The sequence below is a fragment of the Leucoraja erinacea genome, chromosome 14 (assembly GCF_028641065.1).
Source record: "Leucoraja erinacea ecotype New England chromosome 14, Leri_hhj_1, whole genome shotgun sequence".
NCBI lineage: Eukaryota > Metazoa > Chordata > Chondrichthyes > Rajiformes > Rajidae > Leucoraja > Leucoraja erinaceus.
The window spans coordinates 54,633,773-54,658,154 of NC_073390.1; the positions used below are offsets into that span (position 1 = coordinate 54,633,773).

General features: G+C 47.7%; 2 protein-coding genes across 2 annotated transcripts; both read right to left on the minus strand.

Moving 5' to 3' along the window:
- Positions 1-1,785: 1,785 nt before the first annotated feature.
- LOC129703810 (G-protein coupled receptor 55-like) lies at positions 1,786-3,230 on the minus strand. Its single transcript, XM_055646514.1, has one exon. The coding sequence runs from the start codon at positions 2,894-2,896 to the stop codon at positions 1,991-1,993; it is 906 nt and encodes a 301-aa protein (XP_055502489.1). The 5' UTR covers positions 2,897-3,230; the 3' UTR covers positions 1,786-1,990.
- Positions 3,231-7,944: 4,714 nt separating this feature from the next.
- Positions 7,945-10,470, minus strand: LOC129703749 (G-protein coupled receptor 55-like). The gene has a single exon (XM_055646437.1). The coding sequence runs from the start codon at positions 9,538-9,540 to the stop codon at positions 8,671-8,673; it is 870 nt and encodes a 289-aa protein (XP_055502412.1). The 5' UTR covers positions 9,541-10,470; the 3' UTR covers positions 7,945-8,670.
- Positions 10,471-24,382: the final 13,912 nt, after the last annotated feature.

The window sequence follows — 24,382 nt, forward strand, 5'->3', positions numbered from 1 at the left end:
GCACTCTAAGATTTCCACACAGATGGATAGACTGAGAAGTTCTTAATGGTCTAAGCAAAGCTATGAGTAAATGTAAGTAGTACATTTGGACCAGAGAGGGCCTGATTGTTTTACCTCTTTTGTATTGAGAGTGTTAATAATGCAACTGATGTAACATGACATTTGTATCTCTCACCCTTCAAAACGATTCCATTGTGTGAAAATATCAAACTCCACCTCCAAGCGACAAGAACCATCAAATAGAAGCAAGCCAAATACATGTGATATCATCAGCATCTTGACACATTGCTGCCAAGTTGATGTCCATTTAAAGCATACAGAACGTTAGCACTATAAATAGATATAAAGTTCACATAACATCACACTAGGGGCAATTTACAGAGACCAATTAACATTCAAATCCACACGTCTTTGGTTTGTGGGGAAGCAGCCCACGACATCACAGGGAGAACATGCAAACTCCACACAGACAGAACCCCAATGTTGGGATCAAATCCGGGTCTCTGGTGCTGGGAGGCAGCAACTCTACCATCTGTGCAAATGTGTCAATATTAATCATTAAGACTAATAACACAAACAAACCTCTCCCCACTTCTCTTCATTCTCTACACTGATGACTGCAGATCCACCCAGCCAAACTGCCACTTTGTAAAATTTGCTGATGACACAGTTCTCCTGTCTCTTCTTCCCAGCCACACACAACATCACAGCTCAGCCCTGCAGGACTTTATAGTATGGTGTGAAAAGTCTTGTCTTGAGCTAAATATAAGCAAAACCAAGGACATGATTGTGACTTTTTCCCCCCAACAGAGACAGATGGCTGAGGCAGCCACCACTATCATCCAGCAGGAGCCAGTGGAGATAGTGGAGGTATACAAATACCTGGGAACAGCCTTCGACAACCTGCTGAGGTTTTCCTCTAACATAGAGGAAATCCTTAAAAAGTGCCATCAGAGACAGTACCTACTCAGGAAGCTGAAGTCATTTGGGATTAACAAAGACATTCTCACTACATTCTACTACGCATTCATTGAAAATGTAATAACCTTCTCTTTCACTAGCTGGTTCCACTCCATCACCCTGCAAAACAGAAACCGCCTGTTGAATGTGGTCAAGGTCTGCTCAAAAATCATTGAGCAGCCCGTCCGAACTCTCACTGCCCCATGCGGCCAACAGTCTGTAAAGTTAACACGCAGGATTCTTCAGGACCCCTCTCACATCCTGTTTCCTGAGTTTGAGTGGCTCCCCTCAGGACGCAGACTCCGCTGTCCGGGTTGCCGGACACAGAGGAGGAAGGCAACCTTCATCCCCAGGGCTGTCCAGCTTTTTAATGCTGATCACTGACTCATGAACATATGAAATGAAATAACCTTCTATATGCACTTTTTAATTGAAGCACTTAGGAAGCACTTTAAAAATTATTACTATGTGTTGAATGTGGATGTGCGGTGTGTGTTGTGTGATTGTGCAGTGTGTCTGTGAAATGCGTGTGCTGGTTGATTGTGCAGTATGTGTGCTGCTTATGTTTGTTGATTGTGTCCCTTTTTAAAAAGCTACTGTAATGCGCCCTTTTAAATTGCCCCTCGGGGACGAATAAAGTGCTTTGAATTGAATTGAATTGAAATTGAAACAAAAATGGATTTTAATTTAAATGATTACACATTATTATTTTATGATTTTTTTATTTTTTATTTTTTTATTTTTTTATGATACTGTAAGGGTAGCTGTAAGGGAAATTCATTTTGTTGTCTCAAATTGAGACAATGACAATAAATTTGAATACAATGCAATACAATGCAATACAAAGTATATAATTCTGTCTAGGCGTTTTGTCTAGCAGTCTTGTGGGCATGGCTTCAGTTTTATGTACACCAGGTAATTAGTATACAGTACAGTATATCCAAACAAGTACAATGAGTATTCTTCACTGTCCATTAAATGTGCCATGGAAAATATACTCAGGCTAAGACAACAAGTTCAACTCTGCCAGTTAGCCGGTATTGGTTGACAAAGTTTCCAAGGTGCTCATAATTTTTGATTTCCAGAATTCCTTAATGATCAAATAGTAATACATGGCATCCAGGCAACAGTTAGTGGTTGCCAGACACTGAGAGACCTGGAGAAACACACGCAGGGGCGCCTGGTATTCGACTGGCATGTAGCATTTCCTTGCCAAGAGATACAGTAACATGGCGACGTGATAGGGTGTGAAACAGAGAAGGAACGTTACCAGATTGCAGGATATTGTGTGCATGGATGCTCTGGTGTTTATGTCTTCTCTCTCGTCATCCACTCTTCGCAATGTTTTTAGAATCCGGACACTGCAGAATATCACAGCAGACGCAGCAATCGCAAACAGAGCGAGCATGGCCAGGGGAATAGCTCCGTTGTCCCAAAATTCACCAAAACGCATGAAACACTGGTGGGTAATGGGGCTTTCCTGCAAGTAATTGGGAATACTAGCAGACCAGACACAGAGCCACAGGACAGTGCAGGCAACGGCGGCTTTCTTTGGAGACCGGAGCGTCCTTGCCAGAATGGGATAGCCGATAGCGATGTAGCGATCCAGTGAGATCAGCATGATTAACAGGATGGTCCCGTAGGTGTTGACAAAGTACAGGGACTCCACAAACTCACAGAAGCGGGGACCCAGATGCCATTCTCCACTTTTCTGGAAGGCGTGCATTTTGAAAGGCAGCGAGAACAGCAGAAGCAGGTCGGAAAATATCAGGTTGGTCATGTAGATCATGGACTCTGTCCAATTCTTCAATCTGAAGCAGAGTATCCAGAGCGCTGTGGAGTTGATGACCAGTCCCAGGGCGAAGGTTGGGATGTGGACCACGTATTGGAAAGTCTTCACAAACTCGGAGTCGGTCGTGTTATTCCGGCTACACATGGTTGTGGAGAGAACAGCCGGAGTCAGTCTGATTCCACCAACTTCACTCGCTCTTCTATTCTGTTCCAACCCAATTGCATCAGAAGTAGGAACGTCGAGCAGGTCTGTTTTTCTCACCTCAGCAGCCACACACACACACACAACTATTGGTGATTTCCTGTGTGATTATTTAAGCACCGTTTCACTAGCATGCTGCACACTAGCCACAGTCGGCCTGGCGACATCAACTTGACTCTCAGCCCCGGACATGTGCAGAAACTAACGTCATTTTAGTATATTTGTGGGAGAGGTAGAAGGGGGGATGAAACTTTATTTTACACTTGGATAAGAACATTAACGATTCACAAAAATAGCATGTACGGCTTTAGAGTGGTCCAGTGTACTGTAGAGGTGATAGATATTCACAAGAAGGGAAGTCCCCGTTTCCATCGTATGTAGAAACGGAGCTGCAATGAATCATATAACGTTATCTCCCTACTTACTAACCAACATATCTACTTTTACACCCAAGTCATATATAATCTTGTGGTGTTTTCTGTAGACCTACTAACAAACATGTCACCTTTAGACCCAAGTTATATTTTATACTAGAACAAGTGCAGACCCGTTGGGTCTGTTCCCCCAACGCGCGTTTGCGGGGGGGGGGGGGGGGGGGGGTGGTATTAGTGTGTGTGTGTGTGTGTGTGTGCTAAAGCACACTAACCCCACACACACACACACACACAAACCACCCCTTCTCACACACAGATACTGACCCCCCCCCCCCCCCCACCACCACCCCCCCCCTGATATTACATTACTATTATTCATTGACTCCTTTTACCCCCATCCCCACCCCATCGCGAGGGGCAAAGAGAGTGGGGAAAAAAAAGAGAGAGGGGGGGGGGGGGGGGGGGGGGGAGATGGGGTGGAGAGAAGGGGAGGGGGTATGGAGAGAGGGGAAGGGGGGACAGGAGGGAGGAGAGAGGGAGGAGGGGGAGAGGGGGGGGGGGGGGGGAGGGTGGGGGGGGGGGGGGTGGGGGAGGGGGGGGGGGGGGGGGGAGGGGGGAGGGGGTGGGCGGGGGCGGGGGGGGGAGTGGAGGGTGGATGGGAGAAAGGGGGAGGGGGAGGGGGAGGAGGGGGGGGGGGAGGGGGGGGAGGGGGAAATGAGGGGGGTGGACCGGTTGGCTGGAGGGGGGGGGGAGAGGGGGGGGGAGAGTGGGGGGGAGGGGGAGGGGGGAGGAGGGGAGGGAGGAGGAGGAGGGGACAGGGGAGGGGGGAGAAGGAGGGGGACACCCCATTCCCCCAAACACACACCACTAACCACCATGAGGGGGAGGGGGGGGGGGGGGGGGAGGAGGGACAGGGAGGAGGGGGGGAAAGGGGGGGGGGGGGGGGGGGGAAGGAGGGGGGGGGGGGGGGGTAAGGGGGGGGGGGGGGGGGGGGGGGGGGAGGGGGGGGAGAGAGGGGCAGGGAGGGGGGGAGGGGAGAGGGGCAGGGGGAGGGAGGAGAGGAGGGGGAGGGGGTTGGAGAGAGGGGGAATAGTGGGGAGCAGAGGAGCAAGATAGACGCGTAGTATGACGTGTGTGATCGCCGACGCCATTTTACTGAGCATTTTATCGGGCTTCCCCACACTGTCATGACGTGCTTATCTAAATCTTCATCTCACTGCTCTGCTATCAATTGTTCTAATCGTAAATCTAAACGACCCGACCTGTCATTCTTTAGGTTCCCCAATAAAAAAGAAAGGTGAGAAAATATTTTTATTATTTTCAGTCGATATTCTGTGGTGAAAATGTTATTTTCTGTTCTCCCATCAACGGCCATTGGGAAACTGGGTTTGTCGGTACATTAGAAAGTTATTAGACTTATTTTTAATAGTTCTTTACTCACCACAATAATAAAGACAATTTTAACACTTCTGTACGTTTTTTGTTTTGTTCTTGTAAGGGATTGGTCTCCACAATATGGCCCGCGGACACATCAGGTCCAGTGACCAGGAGATTTCTCGAGCTCAGATTCAAGTCCGAGAATGGGCGGCTGTTACCCATTATATCCCTCGAATTGTCAAGACATCACAAGCAAAGATCACAAGCCCGCCGTGAAGAAGGGTGCAATCAAATATTATACAACTCTGCTCTATCATCTTTGGGTGCAATGGTGGGTCGGGGGGTTCGGTGGCGGCGGCCGCAATCAAAGATACTAGTGGAGCTTTGCTCTATAATCTTTGGTCGGAATGGGACGGCTGCGCGTTATAATGTGCTATCGTTCCACTTTCCCTCTCCCCCCTTCTCCCCCTGTCCCCCTTCTCCCTCCCTCCTCTTCTCCCCCTGTCCCTCTTCTACCCCGTCCCCCTTCTCCCTGGCCCTCTTCTCCCTGTCTTCTCCCCCCCTTCTCCCTCTCTTCTCTCGATCTCTCTCTCTTCTCCTCTAGAGCTCTCTCCCCCTCTCTTCTCTCGATCTCCCTCCCTTCCCTCTCTCCCTCCCTTACCTCTTCGTGAGAGTTGGCAGCTCTGCTATGCCTTGGGTCCAAAAGAGGATAGAAAGAAAATACTTAATGGTCTTTGTAAGAAGATTTTAATAAGCTCTTCTACATTTAAGGTAAATTGACATATTAGAGGCAAAAAGCATCTTCAATATACAGGTCTCTCCACACAACTGAAAACAATTGCATTTAAGTGATATATCATCCATTGTTCAGGCAAGTAGCACTAGGTTACAATAAACTTCCTACATATTCCAGGAATGCATCTCATAAAAATGGAAGAGGCTTAAATGCATTGTAAAATCATAAATCCATGTTGACTTGGACTAATCCTTTTACTGCTATCCAAATGCCCCATTATTACATCTTTAATAATTGACTCCAGCATCTTTCACACCACCAAAGTCAGGCTAACTGGTCTGTAATTCCCCGTTTTCTCTATCGCTCCTTTCTTGAAAAGCGGGATAGCATTAGCTATCCTCCAATCCACAGGAACTGATCATAAATCTATTGATCGTTGGAAAATGATCATATGTATAAATATGCATGTATGTGTATATATGCATGTATGGATATGTGTGTATATATGTATGTATATATATGTTTATATGTGTGTATGTATGCATATAAATGTATCCATATGTATGCGTGTATTTGTATGTGTGTATGTGTATACGTATGTATGTGTATATATGTATGTGTGTATATATATGTGTGTATATGCATATATATATTATTACTATATAATTATATATATAATTGCCTTTTTGGTTCATGCACATCATCTTACAAGACAAATAAATTAATAGTGATTATTTAAATCAAAGTTGCTTCTGATCCATGAGAATAAACTTAATTATCTCTAACTTGCCTCTCACACACATACACACATTCATATAAATATATAAAATATGTATACGTTAAATTTAATTTTGTGCAGTGTGTGTTAAAGCAATACAATGCAAGGGAAACTACGCAAAGGAGGGGGCTGTTCCCGCTACAAGATACTCGAGGATCTTTGCTTTGGATCAAAGATTATAGCGGAGCTCTATAATCTTTGCTTTGGATCACAGCGGGTGACATACTAGTCGCGTGTCGCATTAAGAAATGGCGGCCGTGACGTTCCGTCACGTACTACACGTCAGTCCATTGGATTTTGGAGGAGTGGTCTATCTTGCTCCTCTAGGATCTTTGGGGGGAGGGAGAGGGGTACGGGGAAAAAAGTGGGGGGAGGGGGGGGAGGGAGGGGGGGGGGAGGGGAGGGGGGGGGGAGGGAGGGGGGGAGGGGAGGGGGGGAAGAGGGAAGGGGGGAGGGGGGGGGGGAAGAGGGAGGGGGGGGAGAGGGGAGGGGGGGAGGGGGGGGAGGGGGGAAGAGGGAAGGGAAAGGGAGGGGGAGAGGGAGGGGGGAGGGGGAGGGGGGAGGGGGGGGGAGATGGCTTATTCTGCCTACTTGTGAGTTAAACTATACAGTTGTCACTAACCTTCACGATGCAGACTGTGCAAAACATCAGGCCAAATAGGAAACAGTGTTGAAATGACAAATGACTCAAGATTGTGGTCAATATTTTTATTTACTTCCTTCTTCACATGCACCAGTACTTGAACGCGATTGCCTAGATCAGTGATCTAGATCATTGTTTTGTCTAGATCATTGTTTTGATCGATCTCTGACTCTTGGGGAAACAACAGACAAGTTTTCCCGCTTCTATTGAAACTGTGGATAAACTGGATCATTTATTCATAACTTAACAGAAATGTTTAATGTAGATAAAAGATAAATGTAATTTCAGAAGTTATCACCAAAGCTATTTCATTTAACATGGAACGTCATCTTTGCTTTTCTCACAAACTCATTGGTGATAATCTGAAAGTTCAAGATATTTCTTCATCATGGTGGTCATATCGTGAACCCTCAAATAGACTTTAAATTGACATTACATTGCAATTTCACACTACCATTTGTTATAATATCCATGACTCTCTAGCAAACATGTCTCTCATACTTCTTCATTTGGCCACATTAAAACATACACAAGTACGACTGTATTGAAAGTCATCTTCAGTAAAGGCAGATACATTTAGACAGTACACAAAAATGCTGGAGAAACTCAGCGGGTGCAGCAGCATCTATGGAGTGAAGAAAATATTTCCTTTGCTCCATAGATGCTGCTGCACCCGCTGAGTTTCTCCAGCATTTTTGTCTACCTTCGATTTTCCAGCATCTGCAGTTCCTTCTTAAATACATTTGGATCAATGATTATTGATGCAGCTTAATCAGCTTTGGCTAGATTGACTTAAAGGAACAATTTGATACAAGTTTACACTTTATACAGAGTCAAGGGACAATTAGGAACAAGCTTCTCCGGATATGTGGTAAATGCACAACATTGCTCCAGTTTCATATTTGGCACATTTCACAATAAATTCTGATACAGATTTCCTGCTCTCAGGTTAATAACCTTCCGTGCTCCCATTTTGTATTAATATTTCAAAGTTGAGCCCAATGAATTGTGAATGTTAACATTTTTGACCAATAACACTACAGACAGCACGGTGGCACAGCAGAGTTCAATCCCCAACTATGGGGGCTGTCTAAATGGAGTTTGTATATGTTCCCTGTGACTGCATTGGTTTTCCTCTAACATTCTAAAGATGTGCAGGTTTGTAAGTGTGTAGGATAGTGTCGAAGGGCCGAATGGCCTACTCCTGCACCTAATTTCTATGTTTCTATGATAGAGCTAGTGTATGGGTGATCGCTGGTCAGCACGGACTCTGTGGGCCGAATGGCCTGTTTCTGTGCTGTATTTATAAACTAAACTAACAAACCAAATAAACACCTAGATAATTAGTGAATGCTGACATTTTCTAACAAGAACAACTTTCTTTGACAAGATCACTCAACACCAGCATATTAATTTACAATCACATAACTGCTACCAATCTAACCAAGCAGGCCAAGCACACACAACTGCATTGAAGTTAATTTTAAAAATGTATTCATGATACTACCAGTTTGTGTGTTGGAAATATACAAGCTAATAAGATGGACTTTGATTTTACAAATATCACACAATGTAATTCCCTCCCCATTTCAGCCTGTCAGCGTTGTCGAAATGGTGACAGGAGACCGCATGTCAAAATAAAATCGGAAGAGAACTTTCCGTATCCATTGAAGATAGACACAAAAAGCTGGAGTAACTCAACGTGTCAGGCAGCATCTCTGGAGAAAAGGAAACAGTGACACTTTGGGTCAGCACCCATCTTCAGACTGATGGTCCGTTATTGCTCAAGTAATGAAGGCAAGCAGGCAATCAAGCGTTTGTAATTTTTGATTCCCAGTACTCCTTAATGATCAAATAGTAATACATGGCATCCAGACAACAGTTAGTTGTTGCCAGAATCTGGGAGGTCTGGAGAAACACACGCAGCGGTGCATGGTAATCGTCCGGTATGTAATTATTCCTGACCATAAGGTACAGTAACATGGCCACGTGACATGGGGTAAAGCAGAGAAGAAAAGTTACCAGGTTACAAGAGATTATTTTCATAGATGTGCTCATGTCTATTTCTGTCTCTTCAACCACTCTTTGCAACGTTCTTATTATCGTAATACTGCAGAAAATCATAGCAAAGGCAGCAATCAAAAATATAGCAAGCATGATCAAGGGGATTATACCACGGTCCCAAAATGTAGTGAAATTCGAAAAGCACTGCTGAGTATTTGTCTGGGAGTAATTGGGAATACTTGCAGACCAGACACAGAGCCACACAATGATGCAGGCGACGGTGGCTTTCTTCGGTGAGCGGAGGGTTCTTGCCAGAATGGGATGCCTGATAGCGATGTAACGATCCAGAGAGATCAGCATGATTACCAGGATGGTCGCGTAGGTGTTGACGAAATACAGGGACTCCACGAAGTCACAGAAGCTGGGATCGAGATGCCAACCTTCCCCTTTCTGGAAGGCGTGCATTTTGAAAGGCAGCGAGCAAAGCAGAAGCAGGTCGGACAATATCAGGTTGGTCATGTAGATCGTAGACTCTGTCCAATTCTTCAATCTGAAGCAAAGTATCGAAAGCGCCACTGAATTGATGGCCAGGCCCAGGATGAATGTTGGGATGTGGATGACATACTGGAATGTCTTCACAAAGTCATGTTCCATCGTGCCATTCAAACGAGGCATCTTCGTGAGGAGCCAAAGAAACACTGTACCCGACTTAGTAAATCTGTTCTTATTGCTGCCACAAAGTCAATTGCTCACAGTTTAAGAAACAAAAAAAAACCTATCATTGGATCACTTAGGTATTATAAATGCACCTATAAAATTACCAAGATCTACCAATGGATTTCTTCGGCAAGTCATTACCCTCTTGCTTGTCAAACTAGTTTATAGCAGCGCCCACATCCTGTGTGTTTATGTCCCAATATTTCAAAATATTTCATAACAAAATCTAACGATAGGTTGTGAGATGGAAGAACACTGTTCGCTTTGGTTAGGGAATATTTCAATATCTCTAAAATAAACTAAAAAAAACATAACAAAACCCCACTATGATTAAGGGGTGACTCCTGGGCTACTGGGGGTGCTCATATATCCCAGAGACATGTTATGGGCCTTTATTGCTGTGGGGTAGTGTAGTGTAAGGGTTGAACTGACAATTTCAGCTACATTGTGAAATGGAGTTGTCAGCAAAATTAGCAGCCATACGTTCCAAAGTCTACGAAAACAAGTTGATCTCATCGCACCTGTGATCAGTGCATGGGAAAGGCAGCGTTGGTGAACAGACCACTGCAATGTTTGAGTAGATGTTCCCAAACAATGTCTTGGTGAGCTGAGCAAAACATAGAAACATAGAAACATAGAAATAGGTGCAGGAGTAGGCCATTCGGCCCTTCGAGCCTGCACCGCCATTCAATATGATCATGGCTGATCATCCAACTCAGTATCCCGTACCTGCCTTCTCTCCATACCCCCTGATCCCCTTAGCCACAAGGGCCACATCTAACTCCCTCTTAAATATAGCCAATGAACTGGCCTCAACTACCCTCTGTGGCAGAGAGTTCCAGAGATTCACCACTCTCTGTGTGAAAAAAGTTCTTCTCATCTCGGTTTTAAAGGATTTCCCCCTTATCCTTAAGCTGTGACCCCTTGTCCTGGACTTCCCTAACATCGGGAACAATCTTCCTGCATCTAGCCTGTCCAACCCCTTAAGAATTTTGTAAGTTTCTATAAGATCCCCTCTCAATCTTCTAAATTCTAGAGAGTATAAACCAAGTCTATACAGTCTTTCTTCATAAGACAGTCCTGACATCCCAGGAATCAGTCTGGTGAACCGTCTCTGCACTCCCTCTATGGCAATAATGTCCTTCTCAGATTTGGAGACCAAAACTGTACGCAATACTCCAGGTGTGGTCTCACCAAGACCCTGTACAACTGCAGTAGAACCTCCCTGCTCCTATACTCAAATCCTTTTGCAATGAAAGCTAACATACCATTCGCTTTCTTTACTGCCTGCTGCACCTGCATGCCTACCTTCAATGACTGGTATACCATGACACCCAGGTCTCGCTGCATCTCCCCCTTTCCCAATCGGCCACCATTTAGATAATAGTCTGCTTTCCCGTTTTTGCCACCAAAATGGATAACCTCACATTTATCTACATTATACTGCATCTGCCAAACATTTGCCCACTCACCCAGCCTATCCAAGTCACCTTGCAGTCTCCTAGCATCCTCCTCACAGCTAACACTGCCCCCCAGCTTAGTGTCATCCGCAAACTTGGAGATGTTGCCTTCAATCCCCTCATCCAGATCATTAAAACGACAGCAATAGTTGGGGTAGACAACATTGTGTCCCGGGTGGTAGCAAGGTAATTGGTGAGACAGTCCAAGGTCTTCCCCGGTCAGGAGTTATCCATCACTCAGTTTCCTCCTGTAACCGCCCGGTTCGGCTCGTGCGGAAGTCTGACGGATCCCAGCGCATGATAATCGATTACCGTCAGTTGAATAAAGATACCCCTCCCCTGACTCCCGCTGTGTCGGGTAGCCACCATTGTTGAGGATATCAGGAGCAGGGAGGAGAATAGAAGGGAATAGGGAGAGTACAGAAGAGAGATCGAGCAACTGTTCATATGGTGCCAGCACAATAACCTGGCCCTCAACACCAGCAAAACCAAGGAACTGATTGTGGACTTTGGAAGGAGTAGGATGGGGACCCACAGCCCCATTTATATCAACGGGTCGATGGTTGAAAGGGTCAAGAGCTTCAAATTCCTGGGTGTGCACATCTCTGAAGATCTTTCCTGGTCCCAGAACACTAACGCAATTATCAAAAAAGCTCATCAGCGCCTCTACTTCCTGAGAAGATTACGGAGAGTCAGATTGTCAAGGAGGACTCTCTCTAACTTCTACAGGTGCACAGTAGAGAGCATGCTGACAGGTTGCATCGTGGCTTGGTGCCCTGGAGAGGAAAGGACTACAAAAAGTAGTAAACACTGCCCAGTTCAAAGACATTGCCAGATCCCGGTGTGAAATATACGCCCTTTAATTACATGTTACTTGGCCCTCCTTGCTACCGAATAACTTACGGCGGGAACGATATTGGTTTTGCGTCCTCATTTACCTATTATGACCTGGGTTAAGTCCACCGACATTTCCCATAAGGAGTGAAGTGCACAGCACTCCTCTATTGTGAAATGGTACATCTATGATAGGGCTGAGAGAAGCCCCACCGACAGTGTTAGCCATCTGCATGAGGAAGTCATGGCCTTCCTCTTAGGAGGTCACCTGATATTGTCCCACCCCCTGCCTCCCCCATTTTCCGACCTCTCCCCTGACGAACAACAACAAGCAAGGTACACTGATGGCTCTAGTTGTTGAATTACAGGCAAGGCTGTCAGGCAGGTGTCCATCTTCCAGCCTACCTCTGGTGAGGTCCCACAATCCTCTGGCACAGGCGGCTCGAGCCAACTGGCCAAGCCTGTGGCGGCCACTCTTCCCTTGTCCCACGATGATTATCCAGTCCGATTGTACACGGACTCCTGGGCAGTTGCCCACGGCATGGCTGTACAGGTGACACAGTGGCAGTCCCAGGGGTGGGAGATACATGGTTGCCCGTTGTGGGGACAGTCACTGAGGATCAGGATATGGGAAGAGGCACACCGTAGAATCACACACACTGGTGGTGGAGGTGCCGAGACCTTGTTTAATGCTGCAGTAGATGAGGTGGGTGGATGGACACGTGGCTGCCTGTGGCCACCTGGGCACAGCGGGGACAGGTAAGTGGGCTGAGGGACAGTGGGGTGGGGCTTTCCCAGGACGAGGTACGAACAGCCCTCCAGACGTGTGTAGTTTGTCAGGAAGTGAAGTCCCAGAGATGCCCGGCTGGGGCAGTGGGACAGATTAAGCAGGAAACTGGGGCAGGAAGAATTTGGCAAAGTAACTATATCGGCATGATGCCCATGTGTGAGAAAAGGAGATATGCGCTGACCCCACTGGACACCTACACTGGGGTCCTCATGGCTGACCCAGCCAAAGATCTTTGGTCCCACCTAGAATGGCCAACCAGGACTACACGTCGTGTGGCCTTACAAGATCAAGATACAAGATACAATTTATTTGTCATTTAGACCCCTTGAGGTCCAAACGAAATGCCGTTTCTGCAGCCATACATTACAAACAAATAGACCCAAGACACAACATAATTTACATAAACATCCATCACATCGCTGTGATGGAAGGCCAAAAAAACTTATCTCTCCACTGCACTCTCCCCCCCCCGATGTCAGAGTCAAAGTCAAAGCCCCCGGCTGGCGATGGCGATTGTCCCGCGGCCATTAAAGCCACGCCGGGTGGTGCGAGGTCGCACACTGGGCCTTGGTGTTAGAGCCCCCGGCGGGCGCTCGCAGAGTCCCGCGGCCATTCCAAGCCGCGCGGGGCAGTGATGTAGGCCCCGCTCCAGGAGCTCTTCGACCCCGCAACTCGGGCGGGAGAAGTCGCCGTTGCGGGAGCCCTGAAAAGCGATCTCCCTCCAGGGACCCGCGGGCTCCCAGTGCCGCCGTCCGCCAGACCCACAGTTGCAGCCACCGAATCTCCGGAGGTCGGGCCGCAGCAGCAGCAGCGCTCCACCACCACTCCACCCGTTCTGGACTCGGCCAGCTCCGCGACGGTGAGGTGAGTCGTCGGCACCAGAGTCCCTGGTCTTCTCCTGTTGGAGGCCGCTCCTCGTTGCAGCCCCAATGGCAACGGAGACCCGACAAAGAAAAGGTCGGGTCTCCCGTGCAGGGAGAGATTTAAAAGGTACCTGACATTGACCCACCCCCTGCCTCCCCCATTTTCCGACCTCTCCCCTGGATCATTGGATCACTTAGGTATTATAAGTGCACCTTTAAAATTACCAAGATCTACCAATGGATTTCTTCGGCAAGTCATTACCTCCTTGCTTGTCAAACTAGTTTATAGCAGCGCCCACATCCTGTGTGTTTATGTCCCAATATTTCAAAATATTTCATAACAAAATCTAACAATAGGTTGTGGGATGGAAGAACACTGTTCACTTTGGTTAGGGAATATTTCAATATCTCTAAAATAAACTAAAAAAAACAAAACAAAACCCCACTATGATTAAGGGGTGACTCCTGGGCTACTGGGGGTGCTCATATATCCCAGAGACATGTAATGGGCCTTAATTGCTGTGGGGTAGTGTAGTGTAAGGGTTGAACTGACAATTTCAGCTACATTGTGAAATGGAGTTGTCAGCGAAATTAGCAGCCATACATTCCAAGGTCTACGAAAACAAGTTGATCTCATCGCACCTGTGATCAGTGCATGGGAAAGGCAGCGTTGGTGAACAGACCACTGCAATGTTTGAGTAGATGTTGATGTTTGAGTATAGAAGCTGGGATGTAATGTTAAAATTGTACAAGGCATTGGTGAGACCAAATCTGGAGTATGGTGTACAATTTTGGTCGCCCAATTATAGGAAGGATGTCAACAAAATAGAGAGAGTACAGAGGAGATTTACTAGAATGTTGCCTGGGTTTCAGCAACTAAGTTACAGAGAAAGGTTGAATAAGTTAGGTCTTTATTCTCTGGAGTGCAGAAGGTTAAGGGGGGACCTGATAGAGGTCTTTAAAATGATGAGAGGGATAGACAGAGTTGATGTGGACAAGCTTTTCCCTTTGAGAATAGGGAAGATTCAAACAAGAGGACATGACTTCAGAATTAAGGGACAGAAGTTTAGGGGTAATATGAGGGGGAACTTCTTTATGCAGAGAGTGGTAGCGGTGTGGAATGAGCTCCCAGTGGAAGTGGTGGAGGCAGGTTCATTGGTATCATTTAAAAATAAATTGGATAGGCATATGGATGAGAAGGGAATGGAGGGTTATGGTACGAGTGCAGGCAGGTGGGACTAAGGGGAAAAAAATTTGTTCGGCACGGACTTGTAGGGCCGAGATGGCCTGTTTCCGTGCTGTAATTGTTATATGGTTATATGTTCCCAAACAATGTCTTGGTGAGCTGAGCAAAACGACAGCAATAGTTGGGGTAGACAACATTGTGTCCCGGGTGGTACCAAGGTAATTGGTGAGACAGTCCAAGGTCTTCTCCGGTCAGGAGTTATCCATCACTGCGGAAGTTTGACGGATCCCGGCGCATGATAATCAATTACCATCAGTAAAATAAAAATACCCCTCCCCTGACTCCTGCTGTGTCGGGTAGCTGCCATTGTCGAGGATATCAGGAGCAGGGAGGGGAATAAAAGGGAATAGGGAGACTATAGAAGAGAGATCGAGCAACTGTCCATATGGTGCCAGCACAATAACCTGGCCCTCAACACCAGCAAAACCAAGGAACTGATTGTGGACTTTGGAAGGAGTAGGATGGGGACCCACAGCCCCGTTTATATCAACGGGTCGATGGTTGAAAGGGTCAAGAGCTTCAAATTCCTGGGTGTGCACATCTCTGAAGATCTTTCCTGGTCCGAGAACACTGATGCAATTATTAAGAAAGCTCATCAGCGCCTCTACTTCCTGAGAAGATTACGGAGAGTCAGATTGTCAAGGAAGACTCTCTCTAACTTCTACAGGTGCACAGTAGAGAGCATGCTGACCGGTTGCATCGTGGCTTGGTGCCCTGGAGAGGAAAAGACTACAAAAAGTAGTAAACACTGCCCAGTTCGAAGACATTGCTAGATCCCGGTGTGCAATATACGCCCTTTAATTACATGTTACTTGGCCCTCCTTGCTACTGAACAACTTACGGCGGGAACGATATTGGTTTTGCGTCCTCATTTACCTATTATGACCTGGGTTAAGTCCACCGACATCTCCCATAAGGAGTGAAGTGCACTGCACTCCTCTATTGTGAAATGGTACATCTATGATAGGGCTGAGAGAAGCCCCACCGACAGTGTTAGCCGTCTGCATGAGGAGGTCATGGCCCTCCTCTTAGGAGGTCACCCAGTACCTGATATTGTCCCACCCCCTGCCTCCCCCATTTTCCGACCTCTCCCCTGACGAACAACAACAAGCATGGTTCACCGATGGCTCTAGTCGTTGAGTAACAGGCAAGGCTGTCAGGCAGGTGTCCATCTTCCAGCCTACCTCTGGTGAGGTCCCACAATCCTCTGGCACAGGCGGCTCGAGCCAACTGGCCAAGCCTGTGGCGGCCACTCTTCCCTTGTCCCACGACGATTCTCCAGTCCGACTGTACACGGACTCCTGGGCAGTTGCCCACGGCATGGCTGTACAGGTGACACAGTGGCAGTCCCAGGGGTGGGAGATACATGGTTGCCCGTTGTGGGGACAGTCACTGAGGATCAGGATATGGGAAGAGGCACACCGTAGAATCACACACACTGGTGGTGGAGGTGCCGAGACCTTGTTTAATGCTGCAGTAGGTGAGGTGGGTGGATGGGCATGTGGCTGCCTGTGGCCACCTGGGCACAGCGGGGACAGGTAAGTGGGCTGAGGGGACAGTGGGGGGGGGGGGGGGGGGGGGGGGGGGGGGGGGGGACTTTCCCAGGACGAGGTACGAACAGCCCTCCAGACGTGTGTAGTTTGTCAGGAAGTGAAGTCCCGGAGATGCCCGGCTGGGACAGTGGGACAGATTAAGCAGGAAACTGGGGCAGGAAGAATTTGGCAAAGTAACTATATCGGCATGATGTATCTCTAAAGGCATATTCATTTACATAATCAATTAAAACACAGTTCACATCAACACGAGGGTTTGGCACACTGACTATTTAGTTCATGTTATATGTGAATTGATCACACTTTCTGTGTAGTTGCGTTTAGAGATACAGTATGTTGTGCCCTTTGGTGTAAGGCAGCATCTGCAGCTCCTTAATTCTACATTGAAAAAGGCCCTTCGGACCACCGATTTCATGCAGACCACCAATCACTCATTCACACTAGTTCAATATTATCTCTTCTTTCCCCCTACTATTCCTGGACACTAGGGCCAATTTACAGAGACAAATAACATCCACACATCTTTGTGATGTGGGTGGGGGGGGCTGGAGAACTGGAGGAAACTCACGCAGTCACAGGGAGAACATACAAACTCCACACAACCAGCACCCAATGTCAGGGTCAAACCCAGATCTCTGGAGCTGTGAGGCAGCAGCTCTACCAACTTGAGAAAAGAAGCCAAATTAAAATGTTCTTTCCAAACATTTGCAATATCCTTGTAAAAGATCGTGCCTGTGGTTTATGACACTAATAAACTTCATAACATTTCACAAGTTTCCAGTCCTCTTACGAGCAGAGTTTCCTTCCTATTTTCTCAGAATATCACGATGAGATCCAGTTTAATGGATAAAAGCTGTTTAAGAAGGAACTGCAGATGCTGGAAGATCGAAGGTAGACAAAAATGCTGGAGAAACTCAGCGGGTGAGGCAGCATCTATGGAGCGAAGGAAATAGGCAACGTTTCGGGCCGAAACCCTGAAGGAAATAGGCGACGTTTCGGAATTGAAATCCTGAAGGAAAGAGGCAACGTTTCGGGATTGAAACCCTGAAGGAAATAGGCAACGTTTCGGGGCGAAACCCTTCCGGGTTTCGGCCAGAAACGTTGCCTATTTCCTTCACTCCATAGATGCTGCTGCACCCGCTGAGTTTCTCCAGCATTTTTGTCTACCTAATGGATAAAAGAGTCCATTCATTCTCTCACGGAATTACAACAATTGCATCTCCTCTCAAAAACATCTCCACCCTCTTCACAGAAGCAAATGGTTGTAATCTCTCAAATTGCCAACTTGCCAGCATATCCACTACACTCACTGCCCTAACTGGAGAACTGCATTCCCTCTTCTCTAGTGTTTGGCTATTGCCATATATCTCACTGCAAAATACATCCCAAACTCATTGCAATAAGACATTTGCTACTTCAAATTGTAATTTGAGAAGGCAAAGTAACCAGGTTGGAGCCTCTAACCAAACATATTATGTCAATCATGAACACTTAACTTACCGCAGTGGTCAGTACAAGTTTATCAAAAATCATATTGCATAGTAGATAGAGATAGATAGATAGATAGATAGATAGATAGATAGATAGATAGCCTTTATTGTCATTCAGACCGAAGTCTGAACGAAATTGCAGCAGTCATACATATAATACAATAAAAACAACAATAAACACAAATTGGTCACAGAGATATATATATATATATATATATATATATATATATATATATATATATATATATATAAACAGAGACTGTGCATTGTACTTTCATGCACAAATATAGCATCCCTGGCAAATTGTTGTAACAGTGGAACAAAGGAATTTGCGGGGAAATTTGATGGAAGTGTACAAGATCAAGATGAGTTCAGTTTCATTTTTAGCTTAGACATACATCGTGGAAACTGGCCCTTCGGCTCAACGGGTCCACGCCAATCAATGATCACCAGTATACTAGTTGCACCCTATACACACCAGGGACAACTTATGCCCCTGTCCCACTTAGGAAACCTGAACGGACACCTCTGGAGACTTTGCGCCCCACCCAAGGTTTCCGTGCGGTTCTCGGAGGTTTTTGTCAGTCTCCCTACCTGCTTCCACTACCTGCAACCTCTGGCAACCACCTGCAACCTCCGGGAACCGCACGGAGTGGTTGGGTGGGGCGCAAAGCCTCCACGGATTTCCGTTCAGGTTTCCTAAGTGGGACAGGGGCATTACAAACCTGCGCGTCTTTCAACTGTGGGAGGAAACAGAAGCACCCGTAGTCGGGATCAAACCCGGGTCTCTGTCACGGTGAGGCAGCAACTTTACCACTAGTTTAGAAAGGACAACCAGAAGAAAGACATTTCCATCAGCAGAAACCTCAAGGATAGGGAGATAGAAATTTAACAATTTGACCAAAAGATACAAAAGGAATGCGGAGCAAAGGTTGTCGTCAGATAATTATGACTTCAGGAATTCAATACTTGTAATAAGACCAAAGACAAATAGAAGGAGTAGGCCATTTGACCCTCTAATCTGGTCTGCTGTTCAATGCAATCATAGCTGATCTGAATTTAGACTCTGGGGCCAGAAACAGGCCCCTTCACCCTATCACTTCCACGATGACAATTCTACCCACTACACAAATCCCATTTACCAGCATTACATCTGTAGATTGATGCATCTAGACCATTCAAGCTTTCATGCAGATGCTTCTTGAGTGTTGTGTGAGCATAAACTCTATCATTTCTTCAGGGAGCACAATCCAAACTCCAACCACCTTCTGAAACAACATATTCCCTCAGATCCCCTTCAAATCTCCTACTTTACAGCTTAACCCTATACACTAATATTGTCATTTCCACAAGTACAGTGACCAACAGTTACAATGCCAATCAAACTCAGACAGCACACGGAAAATTATACATTCATTCTACAAGACAGTGAGAATAACAAAACTGCAAATGCACACATTATTAGTGCAAAATAAACAACTCCATGCTAGTGCAAGATGTGATTAGTAGTGTTCCATTCTTGAGATACACAATAGACAATAGGTGCAGGAGTAGGCCATTCGGCCCTTCGAGCCAGCACCGCCATTCACTGTGATCATGGCTGATCATCCCCAATCAGTACTCCGTTCCTGCCTTCTCCCCTAGGATTAGGATCATGCAGGTTTGGTACTTCAGGTTTCTGGATCTCCAGCCCACAAATAGCAACACAAAAACAGCATGGTATACCTCTCAAATCTCCACTTGGCTTCCTCCGCTCCATGGAAACCAGAACCTTGTCTATCCAGTCTCCCCCCTCTTCTCCGTTTTATTTCCAGTTTCCTGTCCAATACGCAATACCTTCGACTCGCCAAAAGCTCAAAAATGCAATCTCAGCCTCCACAGCTTTCTGAAAGCGAATATTCCAGCCACTCCTGTACCAAGTGTAGAAATTCCTTCATGTATCATGTAGGGAATTAAATTCAAAAAATGCAAAGTGCTGAAGTAAGTCAGCAGGTCAGCCAGCATCTCTGAAGAACATGGATAAGTGATGGTCTAGGTCAGGTCATCATCTATTCATCTTAACCATATAACAATTACAGCATGGAAACAGGCCATCTCGGCCCTTCTAGTCCATGCCGAACACTAATTTTCCCCTAGTCCCATCTACCTGCACTCAGACCATAACCCTCCATTCCTTTCCCATCCATGTACCTATCCAATTTATTTTTAAATGATAAAATTGAACCTGCCTCCATCACTTCCACTGGAAGCTCATTCCACACCGCCACCACTCTCTGAGTAAAGAAGTTCCCCCTCATGTTACCCCTAAACTTCTGTCCCTTAATTCTCAAGTCAAAGTCATCTTCTGCAAAGATGCCGCCAGACCTGCTGAGTTACTCCAGCACTTTGTGTCTTTTTTTGTAAGCCAGTATCTACAGTTCATTGTTTCTACACAGGGAGTTAAATTAGCTAGTGGAGAATGGAGAATGTTTGAGAGAATTAGATCAACAGGATTACTCAGCTCAGTTCCAGCATACATGCTGATGGGCTGATGGGCCTCTGTCTCTGAGTGAAAGATTATGAAGTACAAGGGAGAGATGTTGTACAGGAGCAGTGTTTGAGTTACATTTAGTTTATTATCACATGTACCAAGTTTTTGTTGTGGCTAACCAGTCAGCGGAAATACAATAGAGGATTACAACACACACACACACACACACACACACACACACACACACACACACACACACACACACACACACACACACACACACACACACACACACACACACACACACACACACACACACACACACACACACACACACACACACACACACACACACTAAAGGGAATAACGTTTAGTGCAAGATAAACTCCAGTAAACTCTGATCAATAATAGTCTGAGGTAGATAGTAGCTCAGGACTGCTCTCCAGTTGTTGGTAGGATGGTTCAGTTGCCAGATAACAGCTGGGAAGAAACTGTCCTTGAATCTGGAGGTGTGCGTTTTCACACTTCTATACCTTTGACCAACGAGAGAGGGCAACCTGAATGTTTTTGAGGAGTGACTGCAAGTGGTTCTTTACAAGACATTTGGTTTACGTTTTCACAATGTAAGATCCCAATCTACATGTGTAGGAAAGAACTGCAGATGCAGACACAAAAGTGCTGGAGTAACTCAGCGTGTCAGGCAGCATCTCTGGAGAAATGGAACAGGTGATGTCCCGGTTTTAGACCCTTCTTCAGACCCCCGATATTCTGAAGAAGGATCCCGACCCCTTTAATATGAAGGTGGGAAGTCTCAAAAAGTAATCATTTGGTTAGATAGGACTTAAATAACCTGCTCCTGGTGCCAGATAAATGCTGGAAGGGATGTTGATTTTGTAGAAAGACTGCAGACATGAATGATTCAGGGCAGTATAAGGCTCCCAGAACATACACCACTGCTTCACTGGTAAACATAGAAATAAAAAGCAATGACTTTTATAAAGATTGTAACCAACTGCAGTGTTCAGCCATTGAGAGAACCACCACCTCTGCTGTTAATTTGATTCTACAATTAACACAATTACTTAAAATTACCAACGGACAATTTTGAATGTGTGAAATAAAAAACAGAAACTCAAAAGTTTGTCAACTCCACCTTGGAATAGCTAGTTGAGCAAACAACAACTAATTCTAGGTACAGAAGAGGATTTCCATGATGCATTGAGCTATTTGACATTTACATTTGTAGGAAGTGGTTTTTGGCATACATTCTGTATTACAAATGGCCATTTCTAGAAGCAGAGACCCATTTACAGGTACGATTAGCAGAATAACCATTGTAAGTGCACTTCTGAGTAATAGCAGCATCGGTCTACATTGTGGGTTATTGGTGAGTCGATTCCAAATGGCTCCCAGCAAATGTTTGACCACATATTATGCAAATGGTTTTGCAGAACTAACACGAGCTTTCTACAGTGCTTATGGCATTCATTTGATCTGCAGGCTTTTCTGAAACGTTACCAAGTAAAGTGAACACAGCGTTATGTTTCACAGCGTGGGCTTTTTGTAATTGAGTACGTGAGCAATAGAACGATGTAACAGTAACACCGTTCTCACAGTGAAGCTTCTTATTCTGTATAGTCAACATTAAAAAAAAAAGAAAAACGAAATGAGGTCAAAGTCATCTAAACCAGAAATGTCTTGGGTCAAAGAGAAACACAAAATGCTGGAGTAACTCAACGGGATGGTCAGCATCTCTAGAGAGAAGGAATGGGTGACAATTCCAGTCAAGACCCTTCTTCAGGGTCATTTGGCCAATTTCTTAATCTTATTCACAGGACATAGAACAGTACAGCAGGGGTGGAAGATTGCAACCTTCACGTGGTCCGCCCTGTTTCAACTAATGCAATCAACTCGACGTGCACAAACGGAAGACCAAATAGAACAAGTTGTCCAACAACTTTAGGCTGTGCACGCCACATGAAAGAAGAAGAAGAACAGGACAGCACAGGAACTGGCTCTTTGGCCCACAATATCTGGACTGGACATAATGCTGCGACAAGCTCATCTGACCGCACTTGATGTACATCTTTCCATTTCCTGCATGTCCGCGTGCCCATCGGAGAGGCTCATAAATCCCATCCCCATGGAAGGATGCATCCCCATGCATGCGTGATTGCATTTGAAAGTAAGGGAGCATGCGTGTGATAGGGGTGGTGTGGGGGGGGGTGGTGGTGGTGGGGGGGGGGGGGGGGGGGGGGGGGGGGGGGGGGGGGGGGGGGGGGGGTGGGGTGGGGGGGGGGGGGGGTGGGGGGTGGGGTGGGGGGGGGGGGGGGGTGGGGGGGGGGGGGGGGGGGGGGGGAGGGTGGGGGGGGGGGGGGGGGGGAGGGGGGGGGGGGGGGGGGGGGGGGGGGGGGGTGGGGGGGGGTGGGGGGGGGGGGGGGGGGGTGGTGGGGGGGGTGGTGGGGGGGGGGGGGGGGGGGTGGGTGTAGTGTGGAGTAATAACAATAGCATTTATGGCCATCTCCTTGCCTGGAGTTAGTTTTTCTTTGAGTGCAACATATTGGATATTTCAACCTCCAGCTTTGACAACCAACCTGCAGTTCTTTTAAAAATATTTGTAATGCTAGATGACAAAACTGATTCCAGAAAGTTAGATGGCAGTGTGTTTAACAAGTATATAGAAAGACTTCAGGGGATAAAGAGGGGGCAAGTGTATGGATTTTTTTTTTAAATATATATATATTTTATTAGAAGCAATTGTACAAAAAAACCTTGACAATTTTACAACTCTGACACAGCTTCAGTTTTAACATTTTTCAAACAGAACTTTAAATTAGAAAGAGAAGAAGAGAAAGGAAAAAACGAATAAAAAAGAGATATGTCTGTTGACCCAGCCCCGCGCCCACTCACCCAGCCCCACGCCCACTCACCCAGCCCCACGCCCACTCACCCAGCCCCACCCCCACTCACCCACCCCCCCCCACCCACCCCCAGCCCCACCCCCACTCACCCAGCCCCACCCCCACTCACCCCCAGCCCCACTCACCCAGCCCCACCCCCACTCACCCAGCCCACTCACTCACCCAGCCCCCACCCCACCCACCCACCACCAGCCCCACCCCACGCACCCACCCAGCCCCCACCCCCACAGCCACCCACCCCCACCACCCCACCCCACTCACCCAGCCCCGCTCACACTCACCCAGCCCCACCCCCCACGCACCCAGCCCCACCCCCACTCACCCAGCCCCGCTCCCACCCACTCACCCAGCCCCCCCACTCACCCAGCCCCACCCCCACCCACCCAGCCCCCACCACCCCCCCCCACGCACCCAGCCCCACCCCCCACTCACCCAGCCCCACTCACCCAGCCCCACTCCCCCTCACCCAGCCCCACCCCCCCAGCCCCCCCACTCACCCAGCCCCACTCCCCCCACCCCCACTCACCCAGCCCCACTCACCCCCCCACTCACCCAGCCCCACTCCCCCAGCCCCCACCACCCACCCCACTCACCCAGCCCCGCTCCCACTCACCCAGCCCCCACTCACCCAGCCCCACTCGCCCCACCCCCACTCACCCAGCCCCGCTCCCACTCACCCAGCCCCACTCGCCCCACCCCCACTCACCCAGCCCCACCCACTCCCACTCCCACCACCCAGCCCCGCTCACCCAGCCCCTCACTCAGCCCCACCCCCACTCACCCAGCCCCACCCCCACTCACCCAGCCCCACTCACCCAGCCCCACCCCCCACCCACCCACCCCACTCACCCAGCCCCCCACCACAACCCAGCCCCACTCACCCAGCCCCACTCACCCAGCCCCCACTCACCCAGCCCCGCGCCCCACTCACCCACCCCCACTCACCCAGCCCCGCTCCCACTCACCCCAGCCCCACTCGCCCCACCCCCACTCACCCCAGCCCCCCCGCCCACTCACCCAGCCCCACTCACCCAGCCCCACTCACCCAGCCCCACTCACCACTCAGCCCCGCGCCCCCACTCACCCCAGCCCCACTCACCCAGCCCCGCGCCCACTCACCCAGCCCCACTCACCCAGCCCCACCCCCATTCACCCAGCCCCACTCACCCAGCC

Coding starts and splice junctions, on each gene's coding strand:
- LOC129703810 (XM_055646514.1), bottom strand. CDS start 2,896: ATGTGTAGCCGGAATAACACGACCGACTCCGAGTTTGTGAAGACTTTC.
- LOC129703749 (XM_055646437.1), bottom strand. CDS start 9,540: ATGCCTCGTTTGAATGGCACGATGGAACATGACTTTGTGAAGACATTC.